The sequence below is a fragment of the Malurus melanocephalus genome, unplaced genomic scaffold (assembly GCF_030028575.1).
Source record: "Malurus melanocephalus ecotype Western Australia unplaced genomic scaffold, MMel_1.1 scaffold_3, whole genome shotgun sequence".
Lineage (NCBI taxonomy): Eukaryota > Metazoa > Chordata > Aves > Passeriformes > Maluridae > Malurus > Malurus melanocephalus.
This window is the reverse complement of record NW_026623235.1, coordinates 1,306,750-1,327,767: the sequence shown is the minus strand read 5'-3', so window position 1 is coordinate 1,327,767 and position 21,018 is coordinate 1,306,750. Positions and strand designations below refer to the sequence as shown.

The following is a 21,018-nucleotide window of genomic DNA, read 5'->3' as shown; positions in this document are numbered from 1 at the left end:
TATAATGATATTAAGCTACTTTAAAGGGAAATCATGCACATTGGTACTTTAAATTCTGTTAATGTAGAATGTGTTTTTTTTAATACAGTTTGCCTTGTTAACATTAATTTGGAGGCTCATTTGTCATGCTATTTCTTCATCTTCCTTTGATCGATTRCAATCCAGGAGCATATTATTTAAAATATATGGGACTCCTCCCTATTCTTGTCAGCTGGAGCAATCAGTTATGAAAAATAATACTGATAATGTCATTAATTCTTTCTGAGAAAGATTTCTTTTGTATTTGGCCATTGGCCATTTGGCCATTGATATAGAAATATCATCTTGCTGCAAAATTATTTGTAGGTCATAAATGCAGGATCTTCCCAGATCTGGAAATACTGTCTTTCATTATATCATAAATAATGTGGTCATAAAGCAGCCAAAAAGGTGTTTGCAAAGTATATTGAAAGTAAGTTTAATACACAAACAACCACATTAATCTTTTGATATTCAGATCAACTTGTAAGTAGATACATGGATTGAAGATACATAGTAAGAAATTTATTCTATTAATTTTTGTCTATTTGAATATCTTGTATTTTGGAACAATGTATAAAAAAAAATAAATAAAAGGAAACGCCACTATTCTTACTGATTTAAGAAGACAACGTTCTTTTCCCTTTTTCATCAGCATAGGGTTCCCTATATTTAACCTGTCAGAATATAAAAACTACCTGGAAAACTTGTGATGACCTTATATCTCCTGTTATTCACAGAAAGAATGCTTTAGTAACAACTAAATTCTTTCAGAATTTTTGTATTATCCTTTGTTTTGCTGCCTTGTTTTGCCAAGAGTCTATTTCCCATTTTGTGCCAGCCTTCACTCGAAGAGGTAGAATGTCTGAAGACAAACGGCTTTGTAAGAAGTGTTTGTTGAGTGCTGAATTTAGATACAGTTTCTGAAGTAACTGTTGATTTACCATCTAATATAAAGTTGTTAAAGAAAAAATCCTTTTTAGAATGCTTCTGCTTAGTTGCCCAGTCAAGCTGTTGTAATACACAGTCTCTAACCAAGAGATATCATCTTTTCAAAACACAGAACTCCTAGATGTAGCCCTTATCTTTTGGTTCTAAGGGATTGTATGAAGGAAACAATTTCATTGTCTGAATTTTGGTCTATAGGAGCACAGAATATTTTTGATTGATRTTTTTTTTACAGTGAGCATTTAATCAGCTAAATTGCGTTATTTTTTTTATGTCATTCAGTTCATTGAAGAATTGTGTTGAAATGGTTCAATTACCCAAATAGGTGCATTTCGTTCCTTGTTCCCAATCACAATGACATTTCACTTGATTCCAAAATTTCAATACACTAATAAACAGCAGTTAAAATTCATCTGTTTTTTTTATGAAAGGTGCAATGTACACATATTCATAGCAAAAAGCGTAACAGTCTTTTATTATAATTATAGTGTTATTGAAATTTTTACTTTTCATTACTTTTCATTTGAGGCTTTTGTTTGTTTTCCTTTCAAATACTAAAATGAATCTGTATTTGTGCCAAAGTTCAGGAACAGTAATTCACTTCAGTTATTCACTTATTGTTACATCCTTCTACTTTATATTAGGCTGAATTAATGTCTTTGTGAAAATATATTTAGATGTGTAATACTTTTCCTATTTTTTTTTTTTTTTTGCTACAGGTGTGTAGGGCAGGTTCTAGGATTCAAGTGAAACATGAAGATTTTTTTTTTTTTTAAAGCCAAAACTTTATAATTAAAGCAGCCTGATTTTTATATCTATTGAACAGGGAATATTACTAAAATGAAACGTTAATACAGTAATGAATTATCTGAAAGTTCTGATAACAGTTCTAAGATACTTTAAARAATGTTTACAGACTCTCTTATCCACTGTAATTTTTCCTTTACTACTGAAATACAGTAGTAAAGGAAAGAAGTAGTTACTTCTTTTCTCTCTTCTATATTCCCCTAGTTACACATGTGCTCTTAATTTTATCCTGGTATGCCTGTCAAGTCTCTGTATCTTTCATCCACTGTAACACCTGCAAAAATTATTTTCCAAATACTTTCCAAAAATGGCATCTGTTAATATTTGGACTTATTTTAAATATAAGAACTCAATTTATGTCATTTTTTCCTGACACTTTTTTGCTCAGCATTTAAATGCAAATAGAATTATTGTGGTCTCTTTTTATTTCCGCTCTAGTGTTAACACCAGAGAATAGAAGGAAACTGTAAGTTCCATGAAGTTCCATGTGATTTTAAACAATATAGCTGTTTGTTCATATTTCTAGATAGGAGTTGAGATTGTGAGATACAACTACCTATGAGGTGGTCTGGAGCATCTTACAATATTAATTGTGGACCTTCCCAGTTCAATTAAGCACTTGTTCAGAAATACACTCCTAACTTCCAAACTCCCGTTATTGTGTTACTGTGTGTTTGATGATTTGTGATTAGTTGTTCTGTTGTGGTTTTTTAAATCATGATTTACACTGGTAGGAGGCAAGGAGAGAAGCCAGGAACTAACTGTTGATTTTGTCTGAATTCCTCTGAGAAGTGTACAAAAGAGTCAGCTCTTGTAGGCTGGGCTGCGTGCCTCCGTRGAACTGGGATGATGCTAAGGAGAAATTCTGTTATACTGTGGTTTTTGAGACTGCTGTTTCTAAAGTAGCTTTCTTGTCTACTAACACAAGATACAAAGAATGACAGAGTGATTTGGGATGGAAGGAGCCTTTGAGGATCACATGGTATATCCTTCTGCTGTAGACTGGAACACTTTTCACTTGATCAGGTTGCTCAAAGCCTGATTCAGCCTGACTTTAAACACATCCAAGGATGGGACATTCACAACTTAGAACACAATATTCTTTCTCTAAATTCAGAAAATCATATTGATAAATATAATGACATAAATTCCTTCTTTTGAAGAGAAAACTTAGCATGGTTCTAAAATACTAGTTAAAAATGTCCTAACAGATAGTTTACTGCTGTGTTCATATTTTTAAAAATTGCTTTGAATTATAGTTCTGACATAACCTAGAGCTGTTGGATCAACTTAATACCATAATTACCTTGTGCCTTTTGGCTTTTATATCTCCCCTGAATGGGAAAGGATATCTCACAATCTTGAAATTACCATCGTTTTGCTCCTTTGTGTTGTAATTCAAAGTGACCTATGCATCTTTGAAGTAGGAAATACCCATTTATTTGAGGTTGCAATAAAAGCATAGATGTGATCATGTGGACTAGGTGTTTTTCCACTTCTGCCTAGATTATGTGTATCCAGCTGTTCCAGGACAAAATAATTTCACCTGAATTTGGGTACTTATTCTGTATTGCTGAATTAGATGTAGTCATCAAGCATTTGTTCTTCTTTAATCTGGGCCTGATTTGGCTTTCTATGGAATATCTGCTTTAGCTACATACAGAAAGGGTTGATAATCAAGGTTTTTTTTTTGTTTTGTTTGTTTGTTTGTTTGTTTGTTTTTTTGTTTTTTTTTGTCTTTGCTGTCTGAATTTCATGTACAATATATATAATTCAATATCCTAAATGTTGCCCAAACAAGTCTGGGGCAAAAATGATAATAGTAAAAAAACATTAAGGGTTTCAGAATAAACACCACAGTTTGCTTAAACTTCTTTTCAAAACATTAAGATTACCACACAGTTTCACAGAACAACATTACTTATTCTGTGAAATTATAAATTAATTAACTTCCCAGGCTAAAATAAATTAGATGCATTCTCATGAGACTGGATAAAATAAGTGGCAAGAATATTGAAATAATCCTGAAAACAAACATAAACCTAGCAAACTTAGAGTTACAGTTACATTTTAAATTAATTAAAATCTGTTAAAAAGAGAGGAAATACTCTTGTACTTGCATTATAATGGTCACATATAAAGGCTAAATAAAACCGGAAGCAAAAAATTGTAGCAGTATCTCATTGTCTGTTTAAAATATCTGATAACTAAATGCTAAAAATTACTCAATTAAAATTATGTATATAGGAAATTATGTATATGTATATAAAATTTTGTGTATATCATTATATGATAAGAAGTGGAAGCTAGTTTATAATGCCTAATGAAGAACTGCCACAAGTGTTTATGTTTCCAGGGTTTTTTTTTGGTGATTAAATGAATTGCCAAAATATTGAATTATAAATTTTACTTCTTGAAATAATAACAGTATTGCTTAAAAATACTTTCTTATTTTTATTTCTAACTCTTAATTTTGAACTGATTTAAATTCACTTTTCTTTTTTCCCTGGGAGTTATATGTTTCTTTTTATTTATTAGTGAAATTGCTTTTTCTATATTTACCTGGTAGCTATAATGTAACTATTTTTCTACTGTAATTTACACCATTGGCTATGTTGGTTATCTTGGTTAAGTAATGCCAGAGAAAAAAATAACATTTTTTCATAAATTTATGTGAAAATGTATGTGTCTATATCTATATATACATATATTTATGCATGTGTGTGTATATAAAGAAATATGCATATAAATTTATAGAATTCTTTTAGTTTCATTTAATTTTCAAGCCTTTATGAATTTCCGTGTTGGAGAAGTTAAATATAACAAAATTCAAAGAAGTTCCTTTAAAACAAAATKATTAGGAAATGTGTCATTAATATGATTTTAAGTCTCCATGTTTTTGACATAATTTTATTAAAGTACTGCAATTTAGAAATATTCTTGCAGCCTCCAATCAGTGTCATGATCATAYACATAAAACTAGATTTTAGATATTAATAAACATTATTAATATTGAACTAGGTTCCATTAACATTACCATTACCACCATTAGTGAAAATATTTATTTGTTCTATTAAAATATGCCTTAACCTTCTTTTTTAATTACAGCTGAATGTGGAGCCTCCACGACAAATAATGAAGGAATCTTATTGTCCCCAAATTATCCTCTTAACTATGAAAACAACCATGAATGTATTTATAGCATTCAGGTACAAGCAGGGAAAGGAATCAATATTTCTGCCAGAACATTTCACTTAGCCCAAGGAGATGTTCTTAAGGTATGTAATCACGTAAATTATTTGTTCTTTCTGAACTTGTAGTTTATCTGTCAGCAATAGTACAGTACCTGGTAAATGGATATTGAGCATCTCTTAGAAAATGTTTCTAAACTGGTTCCATTTAAAAAAGTTAAAAGTTAGGCACCCGGAGATGTATCCATAATCTGTTTCTTAAAACATGTTTTTCTGACCTGAGATAATTAAAAAAGAGGTTGAAATAATAAAAAAAAATGTGTTGCCTTAATGGTTATTTGTATTATATTTTTCATGCTAAATATTAATATATTACATCTTTTGATTTGTTTATTTTGTCAGTATCTTCTTAACTTGAGCTGTGATCTAAGCACAGTAAGATAGAAGACCCATAACTTTAACACAGTCTACCTACTGCATTTTGCATGTAAGGTTTACACTTTAAGTGTCTCTAATCTGTGTGGTATTTAACATCTGCAAAATGGTAATTACAGCACTTGCATGTGAATAGAATTTTGGCATTAAAAAAGGAAACAGCAAAGGGGAGAGCAGAATTCTGGAACCCACCAGAGTTTTCTAGAGTGATTTCACCCTGTCTTTGGTTTATTCATAGATTTTATTACTGTACTCCAAAATATATCGTTCCAGAAGCATATATTACTTAGCCAACTACACACTGAAAGCTTATGTTGATCAGGGTGTCTTTTCACACATACCATCTGCAATAGCACACCAATTTAWTAAGATATCCACAATTAAATAATCGTCCAATTGTTCAGAATATGAAGTTTAATTAAATTTACCTCTGTGAAAGCAAAGGATCGAGAAGTACAATGCCAATTATGTTTGTTTTAAACAAGTTTTTCTGCCATATTCTTCCATGTACTTATTAAATGAGAAGGATTATGAAAATGTTTATTTCTAAGAAACAACTATGATTTGTACTGGGGCTTATTTCCTCTAACTGTAACCATCTGTGCATTTGGGTAAAATTTCTGTCATTAGTTGTCAGATGCATGCATTTCCAAAAGGGGCTAAGTATACCTAAAGTACAAGCAGACCTAGACAACTAATGTAAAATGAAATCAGGCAGCAAGAAAAAAAAAATCAAACTTTTTAAATAAATAAAAAAAATGCTCTTCTTAAAGGAAAATACAAATAAATAAAAATAAACCAAAGGCTACTAGATACCCCAAATGCACAGGTGTGTTTATTTGATATGSAATTTGTTGCTTACTTCAGAACCAAGTTGGTGACTTTTAATTGTTACATTAATTAATTTTGAAAGATTTAATTTGAAAGTTGTTTAGTATTTACTGACATAAGTAGTATGGAAAAGATCCCCTCAAACCATTTTAGGTTGAAACCATTCAACTCTATTATCTTAATTTAAAGGTCATACCACTGTAGGAAGGGACCTRCAGTTATGCATAGTTAGATAAATATAAATTAATATAAATATAAAGCAATTAAACTTTCTTCTTTCTATCTTTATAATTTAATGTACATATTTTAAAATATCTGTACACTTACTACTTTTCAAGTGCCATTTGAACCATATTCACTTTAGATGTTTAATTTACCTAGACAGTATTAGTTCAGAGACTTATAAAAGAAAATTCCACTTTAATACTGCAACTCAATTAATGTGAAATTAAGAATAATGTAAAATTAATTATAAATAGAGGAAGGCCACCACTCAGCTGTAAATATCAGTGACAGAAATATTTGTTTTATTTTGGAGGTGTGTTTCCTAAATGAAACAAATATTGCGTAGAGTGCTTGTTTTGCAAGTCAGCAGCCTTGAATTATAATTAGGAGCTGAAGTTCCTTCCAGTCTATTGAAAAAAAGCCCCAAAACAAACTGTAAGAGTATTCTGGATTATGATTGTAATTTTTTTCAGTCCATCTGACATCATAGCAAGACAGAGGCACTCATCCTTTACAACTGTGGGAAGAAATATCTGSGGATCCCATTGTGTCTTCTGACCTCCTTTCTTAGATTAAATTCTCAACTTTTTTCCCGTGTTCATTTGATAAAGGAAAATTATTCAAGAAAGACATTAGCAGTCACACATTCCAAAACTTTTCTCCCAGAATCAGTTCTGAAGTTTTATGTTAATCCCTATTATTCTATTCTAAAAAAGGGAAAACACTGCCTAATTTGCCTGTTTTGCTGATTGTGGAGAATAAGCTTTTGGCTACAGGAATGGGACATTAGAGTTATGCTGTAGTTTTAAATGAATCAATRATAGTCAGCAAATGCTTTTAACCTAGTATATATCATTATCTATTAACTGGAAGGAGTTTAGGTTAAAAAAAACCCAACAAATGTCATCCCATCTTACACAAAACAGCTAAGTGGCATGTAGTGAATATAACATTCCCTATCAGCTGTGAGCTAGGGAGGTTATAAGAATCACCATTTTAAAATCAAGGTACTTAAAACACCASCTTCCAGAGAGGTCTTCCCTCCTCCAAACACAAATGAAGCAACTCCATATTTCATGGTTAAAGCTCAGGTTTTTAGCAACAAACTTTGGTTCGACAATCCATCTCTTTTCATCAGAAGCGAGACGTGAAGATGATGGCAAAGAAGTTATTCTTATATTTAGTGTTACCTTTTCTTGCAGCTAGAATTTTTAGATTACTAGAGCTTTGCAGATAAGATTCCATTCAAAGTCTGAATAGATGAGCTTTCTAATAAAATTTGGACAAGTTCTTTAATGGATTCATGAGGTCTGCTGCTTGCCATGTGAATTAACTGACCATAGATGACATTTATATCTGACAAGCACTGTGACTGGAACAATGAAACAGCTGTACTGGGAATGCAGCATTAGAGAGAAACATCATATTTAACACAAGTAAATCACCGCCCTTACTATTACTCCAGAGGCAGAGAAGGAGGAGCTCCCTTTTATCAGTTCTGAGCTGGTATAGAACAGAGATTTCAGAACATATAATTTATTTTTCATTTGCTTCATTTAGTGTGCAATTCTCTTGTTCTCTTTGCAGTGTAACTGCTCTGGCTACTTATATTAGTGGCGTAGTACTCTCAGGCTTTTATTATAAACTCTAAGAAATGTATAAACATATTGTGTGTGTGTGTGTGTGTGTGTGTAAGGCTATAACCTGCTACTGATAGTGCCACATCTTGTTTCAATATTTGTGAAAGTTATATGGAGACGTATGAAGAATTTAGGATCTTTACACTCACTATTTGCCAATCCATTTAATTTTAATCTCAGAAATCCCGTAACRTTGCTTCCTTCTTTGCAATTGTACTGATAACTGAGTTTGCGAACTATATTTGCAGAATTCAATATTCTGAGAGTAAACTACCTATGTGGGAGGCAAAGATGAATAATACATTTTTTTCCAAAGTATGAGAATATTTCTACCTGGTTTATTCCCTGCTATTATCTCCATCCACCAATTTTGCTTGTAAACTCTCTGTCCTCTGCTAACTCTAAGCAAATCCTTGAGATACACACAGGAAGAACAGAGCTGCCATTGTTCTGCTTGCCTGAATAGTCCATTGATAGTGGCGAACATTTTGTTTGTGCTCAAATCAGTTGTACATAGAAAATACTCTTTTATATCAACGATATTTTAATCTACTTTTTAATTTACAGGGGAAAAGGCACTTTTGTTAAAATTGAAGCTTGTACAAGGCTAATATGATTGTTTTCTTTATTATCAGTAGATTTCAGCATAAATAAAAATGTACCTATGCATCACAGTACATTTGGGTAGTTTTCTGGTTTAAATAAAAAAAAACAAGCCACCTCAAAAAAATGCCGACAGGTTCCATTAAGTAAGCCTAATACAAAAGAGGAGGAACACCAGGTATGAAAAGGACTGAGATGGAAAAAGAACACTGGTCGTTTCTGGGGATCTTTTTTCTCTTTTGCAGTAGATTATGTGCCTGGCTTTATATAGAGTGAACACTGATGTGGTAGGTGTTATTGCGCCTGTGTGGAAAAAATGGATTTGGGAATTATTTTTGATATTTTGATGAACCAATATTTCTTTGTCCTTTTACTGAAGCATTCGGTGCAGCAACAGGCAGGTAACAGCGTGTCAGCAAACAGAACTGGAGCTCAGAGTTCCCTTTCCTGTGYTTGGCTCAGCACTGTTTGTGCTCCTGCCAAATATAGAGGATTCAATTTTACTGCATTTGTTCATTGTCTCATATATGGGCCAGGTTTAAAATGCGTGCACATGATTCAGTTTTCAAGGATTTTGGGCAAAGATTTTGAAGGGATGTGAATTTTGGATTTCTTTGCTAATTTGTTTCTTAAGAATCTCCATGTTTGTAATAATAATACTTTTAACAATATCATCCTGAACATGTGAGTGAGAAAAAGGTAATACATTTAGGGGACAAAAAAAAAAAAAWTCCAAAACATATGGACCCTTTTCAGTCTTTATATTAGTGCTTCTATTCACATGTGATATACATTTGACAGGGTGTTGACAGCCTCAGTTCTGAGCTGCTGATTTTATGTTATTTCTTCTTTTTATAAAGGAACAGATCTTCATATCCATATGCCTTTTATGTTTCAATGGAAAATCTCAAAAATAGCTCGATTAAAATGCAAAAATTTAATGCATTCATTTATGATACTCCCTTGCTAAAATTTTGTATAGTTAAGTAAATTATCAGAAAAAAGGGCATTAATTTCCATTTAAAATTCATTGATAATGGAAACACTTAAAAGATTAACAGGTTTTATTTGCTCTCTAACTGTAAATGCAAACAACAGTCCGTGACTTTGTTTTCGTTATGAATTAATTATGTAAAAGATCAGGCTGTAAAACACCTAACAAAGATGCACATCTGTTTTCTGAATAGTTTGGTGCAGCACATGCAGGCATTATTCAAACATTAATCAATTATCTTTGAATTAATGTTACAGGATGACCTTGAGAAAACTATATCCAATCGAATAATATTTTTATCATGATTAATCTTGGATTTAATTTTAGAACCCAAATGACTTAAATCTAGATGTGCTGGGAAGGCCTGTAAGAAAGTTTATTTGTATATTAAAAATAAGCTAATCGTGCTACCTTAATTCACATCATATTGCCTTCCAGAAAAATTATGAAGCTGAGTTACTAAATTATTAAAATCTTTAGCTCCCACCTAAATTAACAAGGTTAGAAAGAAAATGTGGCTTCTGTAAATCTCAGAATGGTCTGCTWCCACTCTATTGGCAAGATAAATTGTATCATTTACATTATTCTATAAATTTCCATTTTTTTCTTATTAACTCAAATGTGGCACAAAAATGAAAATGTGATTTAAATTGAGAGTTATCCTGCAAAACATGCATTCATTTATAGTCCTAAGGGAGACCCCAATATCTCAAGAAAAGGGGTACTTTGAATGTCTGAATGACAGCAACCAAAAGAATAAAATTCAATTTAGTTTTCAAATGAATTATAGTCCTGCCTCAGCCAAATGCAGTTCTCCTACTCAAATGAATCAGTTTCAGAAGTGTTGGATACTTTAAATTCCGTTCCTTCATAGAAATTATATAGGCTTAAAAATATTATACAGTGCGACAGCTASTTAGCCCATGAAATAGAATGAATATTAACTAATGAGAGATGTCAGTGGGCTAATGTAAAAGATTTAATATGATAGGACACCTAACAAAATTGGCAATAAAGTGTGTGTGGAGAAATTCTAACACAAAAAAAGTTTGTATCATGGCATGGCTTATTGGAAGTTCTGGTGAGACATTGAGAATAGTTGTTATAACTTATTAACAACTTCCTTGGTTAAGTATTAGTGATATCCACATAGCAGGAAATTGATTACTCTAATATAGTTTTAAAAAATAAATCCTGAATTCTTGGGTATTATTAATTTTAAGTGGATTCAAGCTGGGTTTTGTTTAAGTCTGTCATGATGTAAGTATCTCTGCTGGATAGTAGTAATTCTCCTGAATTGGGAATTTACCTTTCAGTTAGTAAAACAAAACGAAGGGCATTTGTGAATTATTTTCTGGGTTATCTTTGGTTTTTTTGTTTGGTTTTGGTTTTCTTGCTTTGGGGTTAGTTGTGCTTGTTTTGGGGTTTTTTTATGGCTTGATTACTTTTTTTATGGCTTGTTTGTTTTGGTTTTTTTTTATGGCTTGATTACTGATCTCAGTATAGTTTTAAAAGAGTTTTTTTTTTTAAAGACATGTATTTTAATACTGCTATACATATATGTTTTGAAATTATTTTTAATTAATATGCATACATTGCACTTTTTTTTCTTCTGTAATTTCTTACTTTTGCTCCATATGAGGACATTGACTTTCAAATTTAAATTTGATTAGAATTTATTTTCTTGTGTCAGTGAAAAACAAGGAATTATGCTGAGTCATCTTGTTGTGCATCTTAAACTGCTGTACAAGTATTTACTCATTGCAGATATCTAGTAGTCACTTACTTGTTTTATTTCAGTGTATTGTTAAATGTGAAGTCCTTGTTATTACTGGAGACATGAGGATTTCTGAAAAATAGGATTTAGTTGTGTAAGTCAAATGGGGAGCAAGTGTTATAATAGTTCACATTTACTTTGTTGCCTTACTACCATTGCTGGCGTTTTTTTTTTTTTTTGTTTGTTTGTTTGTTTGTTTCATTCTGGTGAAGATTCCTGTCTAATAATGAGAATTTTAATTACATTTGTAATTAATAGAATTATAATAGAATTTAGAACTACAGACAATTCCATATATTTTAATACGGCTTTATAATTTCCCTTTATTGCAACTTGAAAATTATTCACAGGTCAAATTATTGGTTTGCAAGTGAAATTTTTCATAAACCAAATTAATCAAWTTTTTAGTTATTGTAGAAGTCACTAAATAAATCCTACATATAATAATTTTTGAGTGAACAATTACCATTAAACTATAGGGGTTTTTTAGGAATTACAGGAATACAACAACTTGTGAGTTTTAAAGCAGCCAAATTTGTAGGGACATTTCCTGTGAATTATTAGGAGATTGTTCCACATATTTAGTATTTTGATAGAAGGAAAAAAACAGCACTTGAAGAAAAAATAAATAATAAAAATGCTGTACTACAATTTACATATAGATTGCATTACTCTTTCAACTTGGAGAAGCAGTTGTTAAATTTATTTCCTAGTCTTCTTTTACTTCATAGTTATATTTTAACCTGTATTCACACGATAAAAAACCACCCCAGGTTTATTTAAGAAGCTAAATTTGGGGATATGGGAGATTTTCTGTTATGCCATCTCAGTGACTTGAGGCAGATACACATTATAGGTGTTTGCAGATAGGTTGTGATCCGCATTACAATACTGACAGTGAAAGACAGAACACAGAGAGCTAAAAAAGCTGAGCTGATATTGCACCTCTGCCCAATTCTATTCTTGTGTAAAAAAGAAATTGATATATTTTAAGCTATAGTTGAAAAATCACCAAATTTAAGTCAGGAGAGGCAAGCAGTATATCTAAATAGTGTATTGGGTACATATATATTATATTCGGGATGGCTGGCAATAGGCCTCCCTTGGCAGAGCTGTTTTCCCTCTTAATGCTGATGTACAGAATTGTTTTGTAAATAAAATGTATCTTATTTTCTTTCTTCATAACTGTAAAACTCACATTTTTTACAGATCTATGATGGGAAAGACAACACTGCTCACCTGCTGGGTGCATATACTGGAGCATCATTAAGAGGCCTGACACTAAGTAGTACTTCAAATCATCTATGGTTGGAATTTAACTCGGACATGGAGGGCACTGATGAAGGTTTTCAGCTTGTGTATACCAGTAAGTATTTCAGAAAACAGTAGGAATAGATTTATGCTTTTAAAGGAATGAAAATCATTCCTCATAAGATGAGGAATGCAATAGATGAAAATGCAATTGAATGACAAATATGGAAGAAATTAACAGCAAATCACTTATCAAAATATACTTTCATGGTTGTACTTCAAAAATGCAAAGCACATAGCATACTGAAACCTGGCTTTGACAATCATTTATTTAATCTGGTACTTAAATCACTGTACTTCTTCTAGGAGGTTATTTTTCAATGTTGGAAAGTAAAAGAAAAAACAGGGTGTGTCAATTGTTTCAGCACATAAAAATATTGAAGCATGTGAGCAGTTTAWAATGTGCGACCAAAAAGCATTGCTTCATGAAGTTAATGCATAAGTAAAGGAAATTCTCCCTCTTAAAGCTCATCTCCAATACTTTACTTTTGTTTCTGAGTTTGGATTATTGTTTGGAATAATCCAGTTTGGATCCCAAATTATAAAAAAATGGCTCCTTCCAAAACTTACATGTGGACTTCAACTATAACAATGAGGAGAGGAAAAACTGTTTCTGGTCTCTGCCTTAGGGAGCTTGTGGAAGCAGCTATATACATCTACTTACCAAGCACCAGGTTTTAAAAATGACTATTGACAGGCAGTGTATATGACTTTTTTAGTGTATAATTATTTCATCATCACTAAATTATCATGTAAAATTAATTTTTATCAAGCAGGACAGTGTTATAAGGTTATAATTCTGTAATGCAGCTATCAACATATTTTTTTTTGTCCTTGTGCTTAAATCAATAATTTTTCACTTATTCAAAAAGTTGAATAATAATAATAATAATATTTTTTAAAACTAATTCTAATTAAAAAATAACATAATTCTTGCAGACTGAAAGGAAAATGTTTCAAAATAATAAAAGAGTGTGTAATTATTTTTTCAGGTTAAAGTTGCATAACTATAGTCTGTAATAGCATGTGATAGAATAGGATTGCATTGTGATTAAAGATAGGATTTCCACTGCTGTGTTACTATGTAGGTGCCAAGGTATTTAATTTTTCTTATATATACAAGTACATCCAAGCCCAGCATTTGAACATGATCAGTAGCATTTCCTGTCTTTTTGAGACATTCATATAAGAATACACTTTCATAGCCTGAAGAGTTCTCAGCCTGAACAGTGATGAATCTTCTTTTGTAGATATTGATAGAACTGGAAGAAAAGAGTAAGTCTAGATGAAAGCCACAAAGATGGTTAGAGGACTGGAGCACCTCTCCTTTGCAGAAAGGTGAAGAGAGTTGGGGCTGTTCAGCCAGGAAAAAGGAAGGCTCTAGGGAGACCTTATAGGACCTTCCAGTGCCTCAAGGGAGCCTACAAAAAAGGTGGAGGGGCCATGTGGTAATAGGGCAAAGGGTATTGGCCTTAAACTGGAAGRAGGTTCGTTGAGATTGGGTATGAGGAAGAGAGATTGGGTATGAGCTGTCTGGGTGGATCCATCAGCCAGGAGAGATGGTGCAGACTTCCCTGTGGGAGCTGCAGCCTTTGCTCAGAGGAGTGCCCACCATTCTGCCTTGAGGCTCAGGTAGGATGAGCTGTGCAGAYGGTCAAAAACCAGTGCCCCTTTGCTGAGTTATGAAGACTTCAAATCTCACTACTGGGCCAATGGAAGCTTCACCCTTCAGTGTTGTTCTCCTGYACAAACTGCCCCACCACACCCTGGCTGAGGCACCACTTCCTCTGCCTGCTCTGGTCAGCAGCACAAATGCTGCTAATTCCCACGGTTAGRCAATATTCACCCTCAAGAGGGAGGTGATCAGTTGAAAAGTTGCCTTTAATGTTGTGTCTGTAAGGAGGCTGTCTGAAAAGGAGAACATCATCATAAGGATCAAGGCAGATTTGGACTTCTTTTTACAGTATGGTCAGACATTTTCTCAGAAGACAGGAAATTCTAACTGGTGTCTAGACCAGSATTATCAGAAATGGTTTTTCATCAGGGACTCACTTTAACGAATTCCAGAGGTTCTGAAGCACGCTGTACTAAGACCATAGCTTAGGAATGAGAAAATTCAGCTCACATGTTGTTGAGGCTCCTCAGTAGGTGAGATGTGTTCAATCACACATGATATGACCTGAAGGAAGAACTGGAAAGACACAATATTTTAAACACTTTTCCCCCCTTATGTACACAGCCTTATCCACATGAAGCATTTTGCCTGTAAAAGAAAACAAAGAACTTTTTTTTTTTTTTTTTTTTTTTTTTTTTTATAAAGAGTAGTGATGCAGAATCTGAGGAGAGATTGCGAAAGGCTACCAAGTGTTGGCCAGATGGACAAACACTATGGGAATGACTTTGCTGAGCAAAGCAGACATGAAACCCCTTCTTTTCCTCCCTTATTACCTATGCATAGGAACACCAGTCCTTATACTGCCTCTTTTTTTGCCTGCAAACATTTTAAGCTGTATGATATTGGCAAAATTATTTGGTTTTGAACAAACTGAGGTTTTGASTTGCTTTGCAGTTTAACACAAAACTTGCTTTGAAATAGAAAATCTTTCTCCTAAGTGGTACTTTATATTTCCCTGTATGTTAGTATGCCACCATTTCCATGTAATGCAAATGTTATTTTGTTTTCTTCTTGCTTCACATCTCTTAAGTCTCAAAAATGTCCAGGTTGTTTGGCTTGAATTCTCTATTATCATCATTGTCATTGATTCCTGCATGTAGTTTTTATTTTAATGAACTACTGAACACAAAATTAGGGTAGGGATTGATGTAAATAACAGTTTTTCTTTGGTGCCACAGGTGCTATTGTGCTGCTATTACTATGCAAAACAATGGGAAATCTTCTGTTAAGTTTTGTTTGAGACTTTATGAACCTTTAAGMGTTTATTCACAAGTAAATGGACAGTCCCTTTAGCTTCCAATTTGTAATTTATCATAGCATTTAAAAACTGATTGATAATGAATTTCTTTCTGTCTTTAATTTAACTCTTAGGAAAATTGAAGTTGTGACCCAGCTTGGTCATGCTCTAAGAAAGATATAGGCAGTTATCCTTCGATTGCTTAAAAACAGAGAAGAAATCATAAAGATGTTRTTACATGTAGTTTGAAAATTATTGACTTCCATTGAAAAGCAGAAAATATGAATTTTCTTAATGTATTCATCCATTTGATTTTGTAACTACAGCATTTTATTCTACCCACAGGTTTTGAGCTTTCACATTGTGAGGACCCTGGTGTGCCACAGTTTGGATATAAGATCAGTGACCAAGGTCATTTTGCTGGAAGTACTATAATTTATGGATGCAATCCAGGTTACACACTCCATGGAAGTAGCCTTCTTAAGTGTATGACTGGGGAAAGAAGGGCGTGGGACTATCCTCTACCATCATGCATTGGTATTAAACTCTCCTATTTTTGCAATTTCTTTACATATTTCTTGAAAGCGAGAAAGGAAAAAAAAAAAAAAAGAAGTAAGGATTGTAAGATCTGTGTAAAATCTGATTTGTATGTGTACAGATCTGTTTACAAAGGCATTYATAGTTCTTTCTGCATAGATCTCACCTAAGTCTATGTGACTGGTGTGGCCTTTTTAGGTTAAAAAATACAGTAATTACCAACATTTGTGCACATACTGAAAGTCCTAATACATGAAAATCTAGTTAATGTCAGCAAATAATCAACATAAAAAGACAGCTTAATCAGGAAGGCATCGTAAAACTAGTATTTTTTGTAATTACATGTGAATATCAATAAGGTAGAAAAAATTCATGTATTTATATGAAATAAATTAAAGAAAAAGTTTAACATATGTAGAGATATAAGGTTATTCTGKATTTTTGTCACTTCTGTTTCTTTACAATATTACTACAACTTCATAAGTTTTGCAGCTACCCACAGGCTCTGTGCTCACCATAGGGGAGTGGAAAGAAGACAAGACTTAAATATTATAGTAACTTTCTTTCTTTTTCATCTTAGTTTAGAGGAAATTGGGATTTAGTGAGTAGGTGAAGCAAGAGGTGAAATGCAGTCCTTATATACTTTTACAGCATTACAGCATGTGGTCAGTTTAGTTGTGCTACCTGTTCAACAAGAGCAAATGTATAAATTGATTGCTCAGATGATTAGCTGGAAGATCATTACATAATRTTGTTTTTTATTAGCTGAATGTGGAGGACGGTTTAAAGGAGAGTCATCAGGAAGAATCTTATCTCCTGGTTATCCTTTTCCCTATGACAACAATCTGCGTTGCATGTGGGTGATTGAAGTAGACCCAGGAAATATTGTCAGGTACTGATTAATCTTACAATTTTAACAAATGTTCTTGATTATAATAAACAAACCTTATCTCTAGAGTGGAGAAAAAAAAGGGATTTTGTACTTAAAAATTAAGATGCAGGTCAGTGGTTTTCACATTTTAGCTTTGTGTTGAAATTGTTGGTTTTTCAATTAGCATTATCTAAAGAAGATTGAGCTTTAAAATTGATTATAATTCTGTGAAATGCTAGAGGCAGCAGAAATCTTTAAAGACTGCATTACAAAAAAACCTAAAGAACTCAACTTGCATTTTAGCTTTTTAGTTAACTTGTTTTGATGGGAATATGACTTATAATGCTGTCACAGGAAAACTGAAACTCGTTTCTGAAAAGTTTGTGTAGAAACAGATTATTTGAATGGCGAAAGTAATACCTTCATGGTGGCCAAATTCAAATATTGTAAGTTTTTTTCCTTTCAAATTAATTTTAGTATTGGGCTTTCATGCATTCAAACATAAATGTGTGAAACATTATAGATAATTACCCTTTGAAGTTATATTTATTTGCTCATTTATGTTTGTTTAATTTTGTTGTTAAAGTTATGTTGTTGAGTAATATGAAAGCTGACAATGAAATCATGGTGTTCTTTCAGCCTCCAATTTCTGGCTTTTGATACTGAGGCATCCCATGACATTCTTCGAGTTTGGGATGGTCCACCTGAGAATGAGATGTTGCTCAAAGAAATTAGTGGCTCCCTTATTCCTGAAGGCATTCACAGTACACTCAACATAGTAACTATCCAGTTTGACACAGATTTTTATATCAGTAAATCTGGATTCGCCATACAGTTTTCAAGTAAGTTGAATAATTTAATTTTTAATTTATTTTATAAGATAGTTCACTCACAGATAATTGTAGTGCTGGAAACACTTGAAATCAGTGACATCATTTCTCATGTTTTTAGGGAAAGAATTGGCACAGACAAAGATTTGTTGTTAAGCTATATTTTTATCTTAAACAAACAAACAAACTAACAAAACCAATAAAATATCATGTTCTTTACTAGTTTTGGCTTTGTTTCAAGGGCAGCTGGGGCAGTGCCACAATGCTGATCATTATGATTGATGTTTTTCACAAAGGAGGTGATGTAGGCATTTTAAAAGCTCCATACTTTCCTAATCAGTAGGAGTTTCTGCTTTCAGAGACATCTGTGGGTAGTTTCATTCCTGTTGTAGATGTGTAGGATGAAACAGGAAAGAGCTCTAGAGGAACAGCAATGTCCTTCTCCCTTTTGCCTTCCAGTGCTATATCATCTCATTACAGGCAGCAGAACGACACAAATAAAAGCAGTTGCCTAACTGTTATTAAATCTCTTTAGACATTTTATTGCTGAAACAGAAGAAATCATTGAGCCAGGTCCATTTTGACCTTCTTTTTAATCTGGTCAGTGAAATTTATTGATATTTTTTTTTATTAGCAAGATCTAGTCTAATATCATTCTGTGTAGCAGTAGCAACGTCTCTAACATGGGTTCACACAGAGATTCTTAGTGTTAACGCTGTTTACCTCCTCGTGCTTCCTGTGCTTGGTAGTTGATTTAGCCCTTGTTCTCCCCTACCCTCATTCTTTCTGTGTGTATGACAAGTACATGTGTGTTCATACAGTAATTTGAAGGAAGAATGAATCATGTAAATGAGAGCACAAAGTAAAATATATTTTATTTGTAGTGAAAGAGCGCTACTGATCCATCAACTGATTTTTGAAGCCATGAAAAGAGGTTTTAATCCCTTGGCTCCAAGGTATTTTCACCATTTTACCACCTTACCCTCTTCCAGAGCTTGWATGAGAGATCCTTACACATCTCATACATGCTCCTATATTTAAAGTTGAAGCCAGAGAGGGAGACCATTATGCACTGAACTTACTCAGGCAGTCATTTAGATTGAGTGGAAAAATAAATTGATGCAGAACAAAAATGGAGTTACAAGGAARAATGGATGCTGCATGACAGTAAAGTTATAAAACAGCTACTGATGCACTTGCAGTGATTTACATGAAAAGAGGTTTTAGAGCTTTATCTGAGAGGCTTTTTATTTGTTTYCCCATGCTGTTGCAGTCTGTTGAGTTCTAATGAAGTTTAAAGGATCCATGAAGCTTTACTGCCTCAGCAGTTCTCTTACTCTTCAGTCCAGATACTCAAAATGACAATGATCCTTCTCAAATAGTTGATGTGGCACAGTCTGGGTATATATTCTTAGTAAAATAACGGAGATTTTTTTTTTTTTTTCCTGTTAGTATTTTAAAAGTTATGTGCAAATTGATGCACTAACAATCTTAATAACACTGTTGTTCTATGGCTATATTATTTCACCAACCAATAAACAAAAATATTTGATGAGATGAAGAAAAGCAGACAACTCTTTGCAACGTTGTTTCAAGTATTCATATGCTTTCTTTGAGTGTGTAATGTCTGAGTGAAACAGATGGTGTCTTTATACTCTAGCTACACTGTAATTAACAAACTGAAACCTCACACAAGGGAGGTATCTGCTTTTACTTTCCTCTTGCCATTTTGTGAAATTGGGTAAGAGTATTTAACTGGATTATTGGCTCTTTTATCTCAAGAGGAATGTTAGTCAATGACARCGGATACTTTATGTTCAAACCCTTTTAAGTCTTTGAATGTTCTTTCTTCTCTGTTATATTCTTGTTCTTTTAATATTCTTCTAATGTTTCAAAAAATGGATTAAATTTCTTACTAGTTACTTATTTTTTTTTTTAAATTTCATTTTATCAACTGTTCTCATACAATTTTGCATCTGTGATTTCATGAGTGAAAATTGTCACCATTGTTAACATAGTATAATTTATATTTGATTCCTCTATAAACCATCCAATATWATCAGAAAAAAAAAATTGTCTGGTAATACAAAAGGCAGGTGAGAGAGCATCCTTGACCAAATTCAAGGGTGAACGGTGAAGAGTGAAGGGAAAGCCTAAAGAAGCTGAAATGTTACATAAAAAGTGGAAAGAAAACTATTATTTAATTAGTATTACAACAGGTAATATTAGAATTGTTTCTATCTAGGGCCAAAACAATCCTTTAAAAGGCATGGAATTTGTTACTAACTTTGTAAAATTTGGACGATCTGAAGGAAAAGGCTTTTGCTATGATATTTTGCTTTCCCACTGTGTGAATTAGTCTGTTTTCTTTTTTTCTTYCTTTAGTTTGCCTTGTTTTTTGGTTGAAAACGAAACCCCAAAGGTTATTTGCATCTGAAACAGTAGCACTATTTTGATGGTTTAGGCATTCATAATCCCTTTCTGTAAAAAAATAATCACAGAATCATAGAATGGTTTTGGTTGGAAGGGACATTAAAAGATGATCTAGTGCCAACCCTCCGATCCTCTTGCCATGGGCTATGACACCTTTCCCTATAACAGCTTTCTCAGAGCTGGTATACCAGCTTACCCATCCAACCTGGCCTTGAGCATTGCCAATTATGGGTCACCTGCAGTTTCTCTAGGCAGACTGTTCCAGTGCCTCTCCACCCTCACAGTAAAGAATTTTTTCCTAATATCTAATGAAAACCTATTCAGTTTGCCCCTTGTCCTGTCACTACATGCCCTTGTCAAAAGTCTCTTTCCATGTTTCATGTCGGGTGCCTTCAGACACTGTAAGTCTACAACAAGGACTACCTGTAGACTTCTCTTTTCTGGATAGAACAATACCGGTTCTCTCAGCTTTTCCTCACAGAAGAGGTGCCCCATCCCTCTCGTCATCTTGGTGGCCTTCTCTGGACTCATTCCAACAGGTCCAYGTCCTTCTGTCCTGGGGACCACAGAGCTGGATGCCACAGTCCAGCTGGGGTCTCACAAGACCAGACTAGAGGGACAAGAAATTATTTATTTTATGCCGAATTAAGGAATA

The 21,018-nt window shown here is 33.1% G+C and overlaps 1 protein-coding gene across 3 annotated transcripts in view; it reads left to right on the top strand.

Moving 5' to 3' along the window:
- Window positions 1-21,018, top strand: part of CSMD3 (CUB and Sushi multiple domains 3) — a 575,335-nt gene that overhangs the window by 368,546 nt on the left and 185,771 nt on the right. For all 3 annotated transcript variants that reach the window (XM_057367689.1, XM_057367683.1, XM_057367675.1), the window contains 5 exons: window positions 4,882-5,051; window positions 12,679-12,835; window positions 16,038-16,229; window positions 16,995-17,121; window positions 17,740-17,942. In XM_057367689.1, coding sequence (XP_057223672.1) covers window positions 4,882-5,051; window positions 12,679-12,835; window positions 16,038-16,229; window positions 16,995-17,121; window positions 17,740-17,942 — 849 coding nt within the window. The remainder of the gene's footprint in view (window positions 1-4,881; window positions 5,052-12,678; window positions 12,836-16,037; window positions 16,230-16,994; window positions 17,122-17,739; window positions 17,943-21,018) is intronic.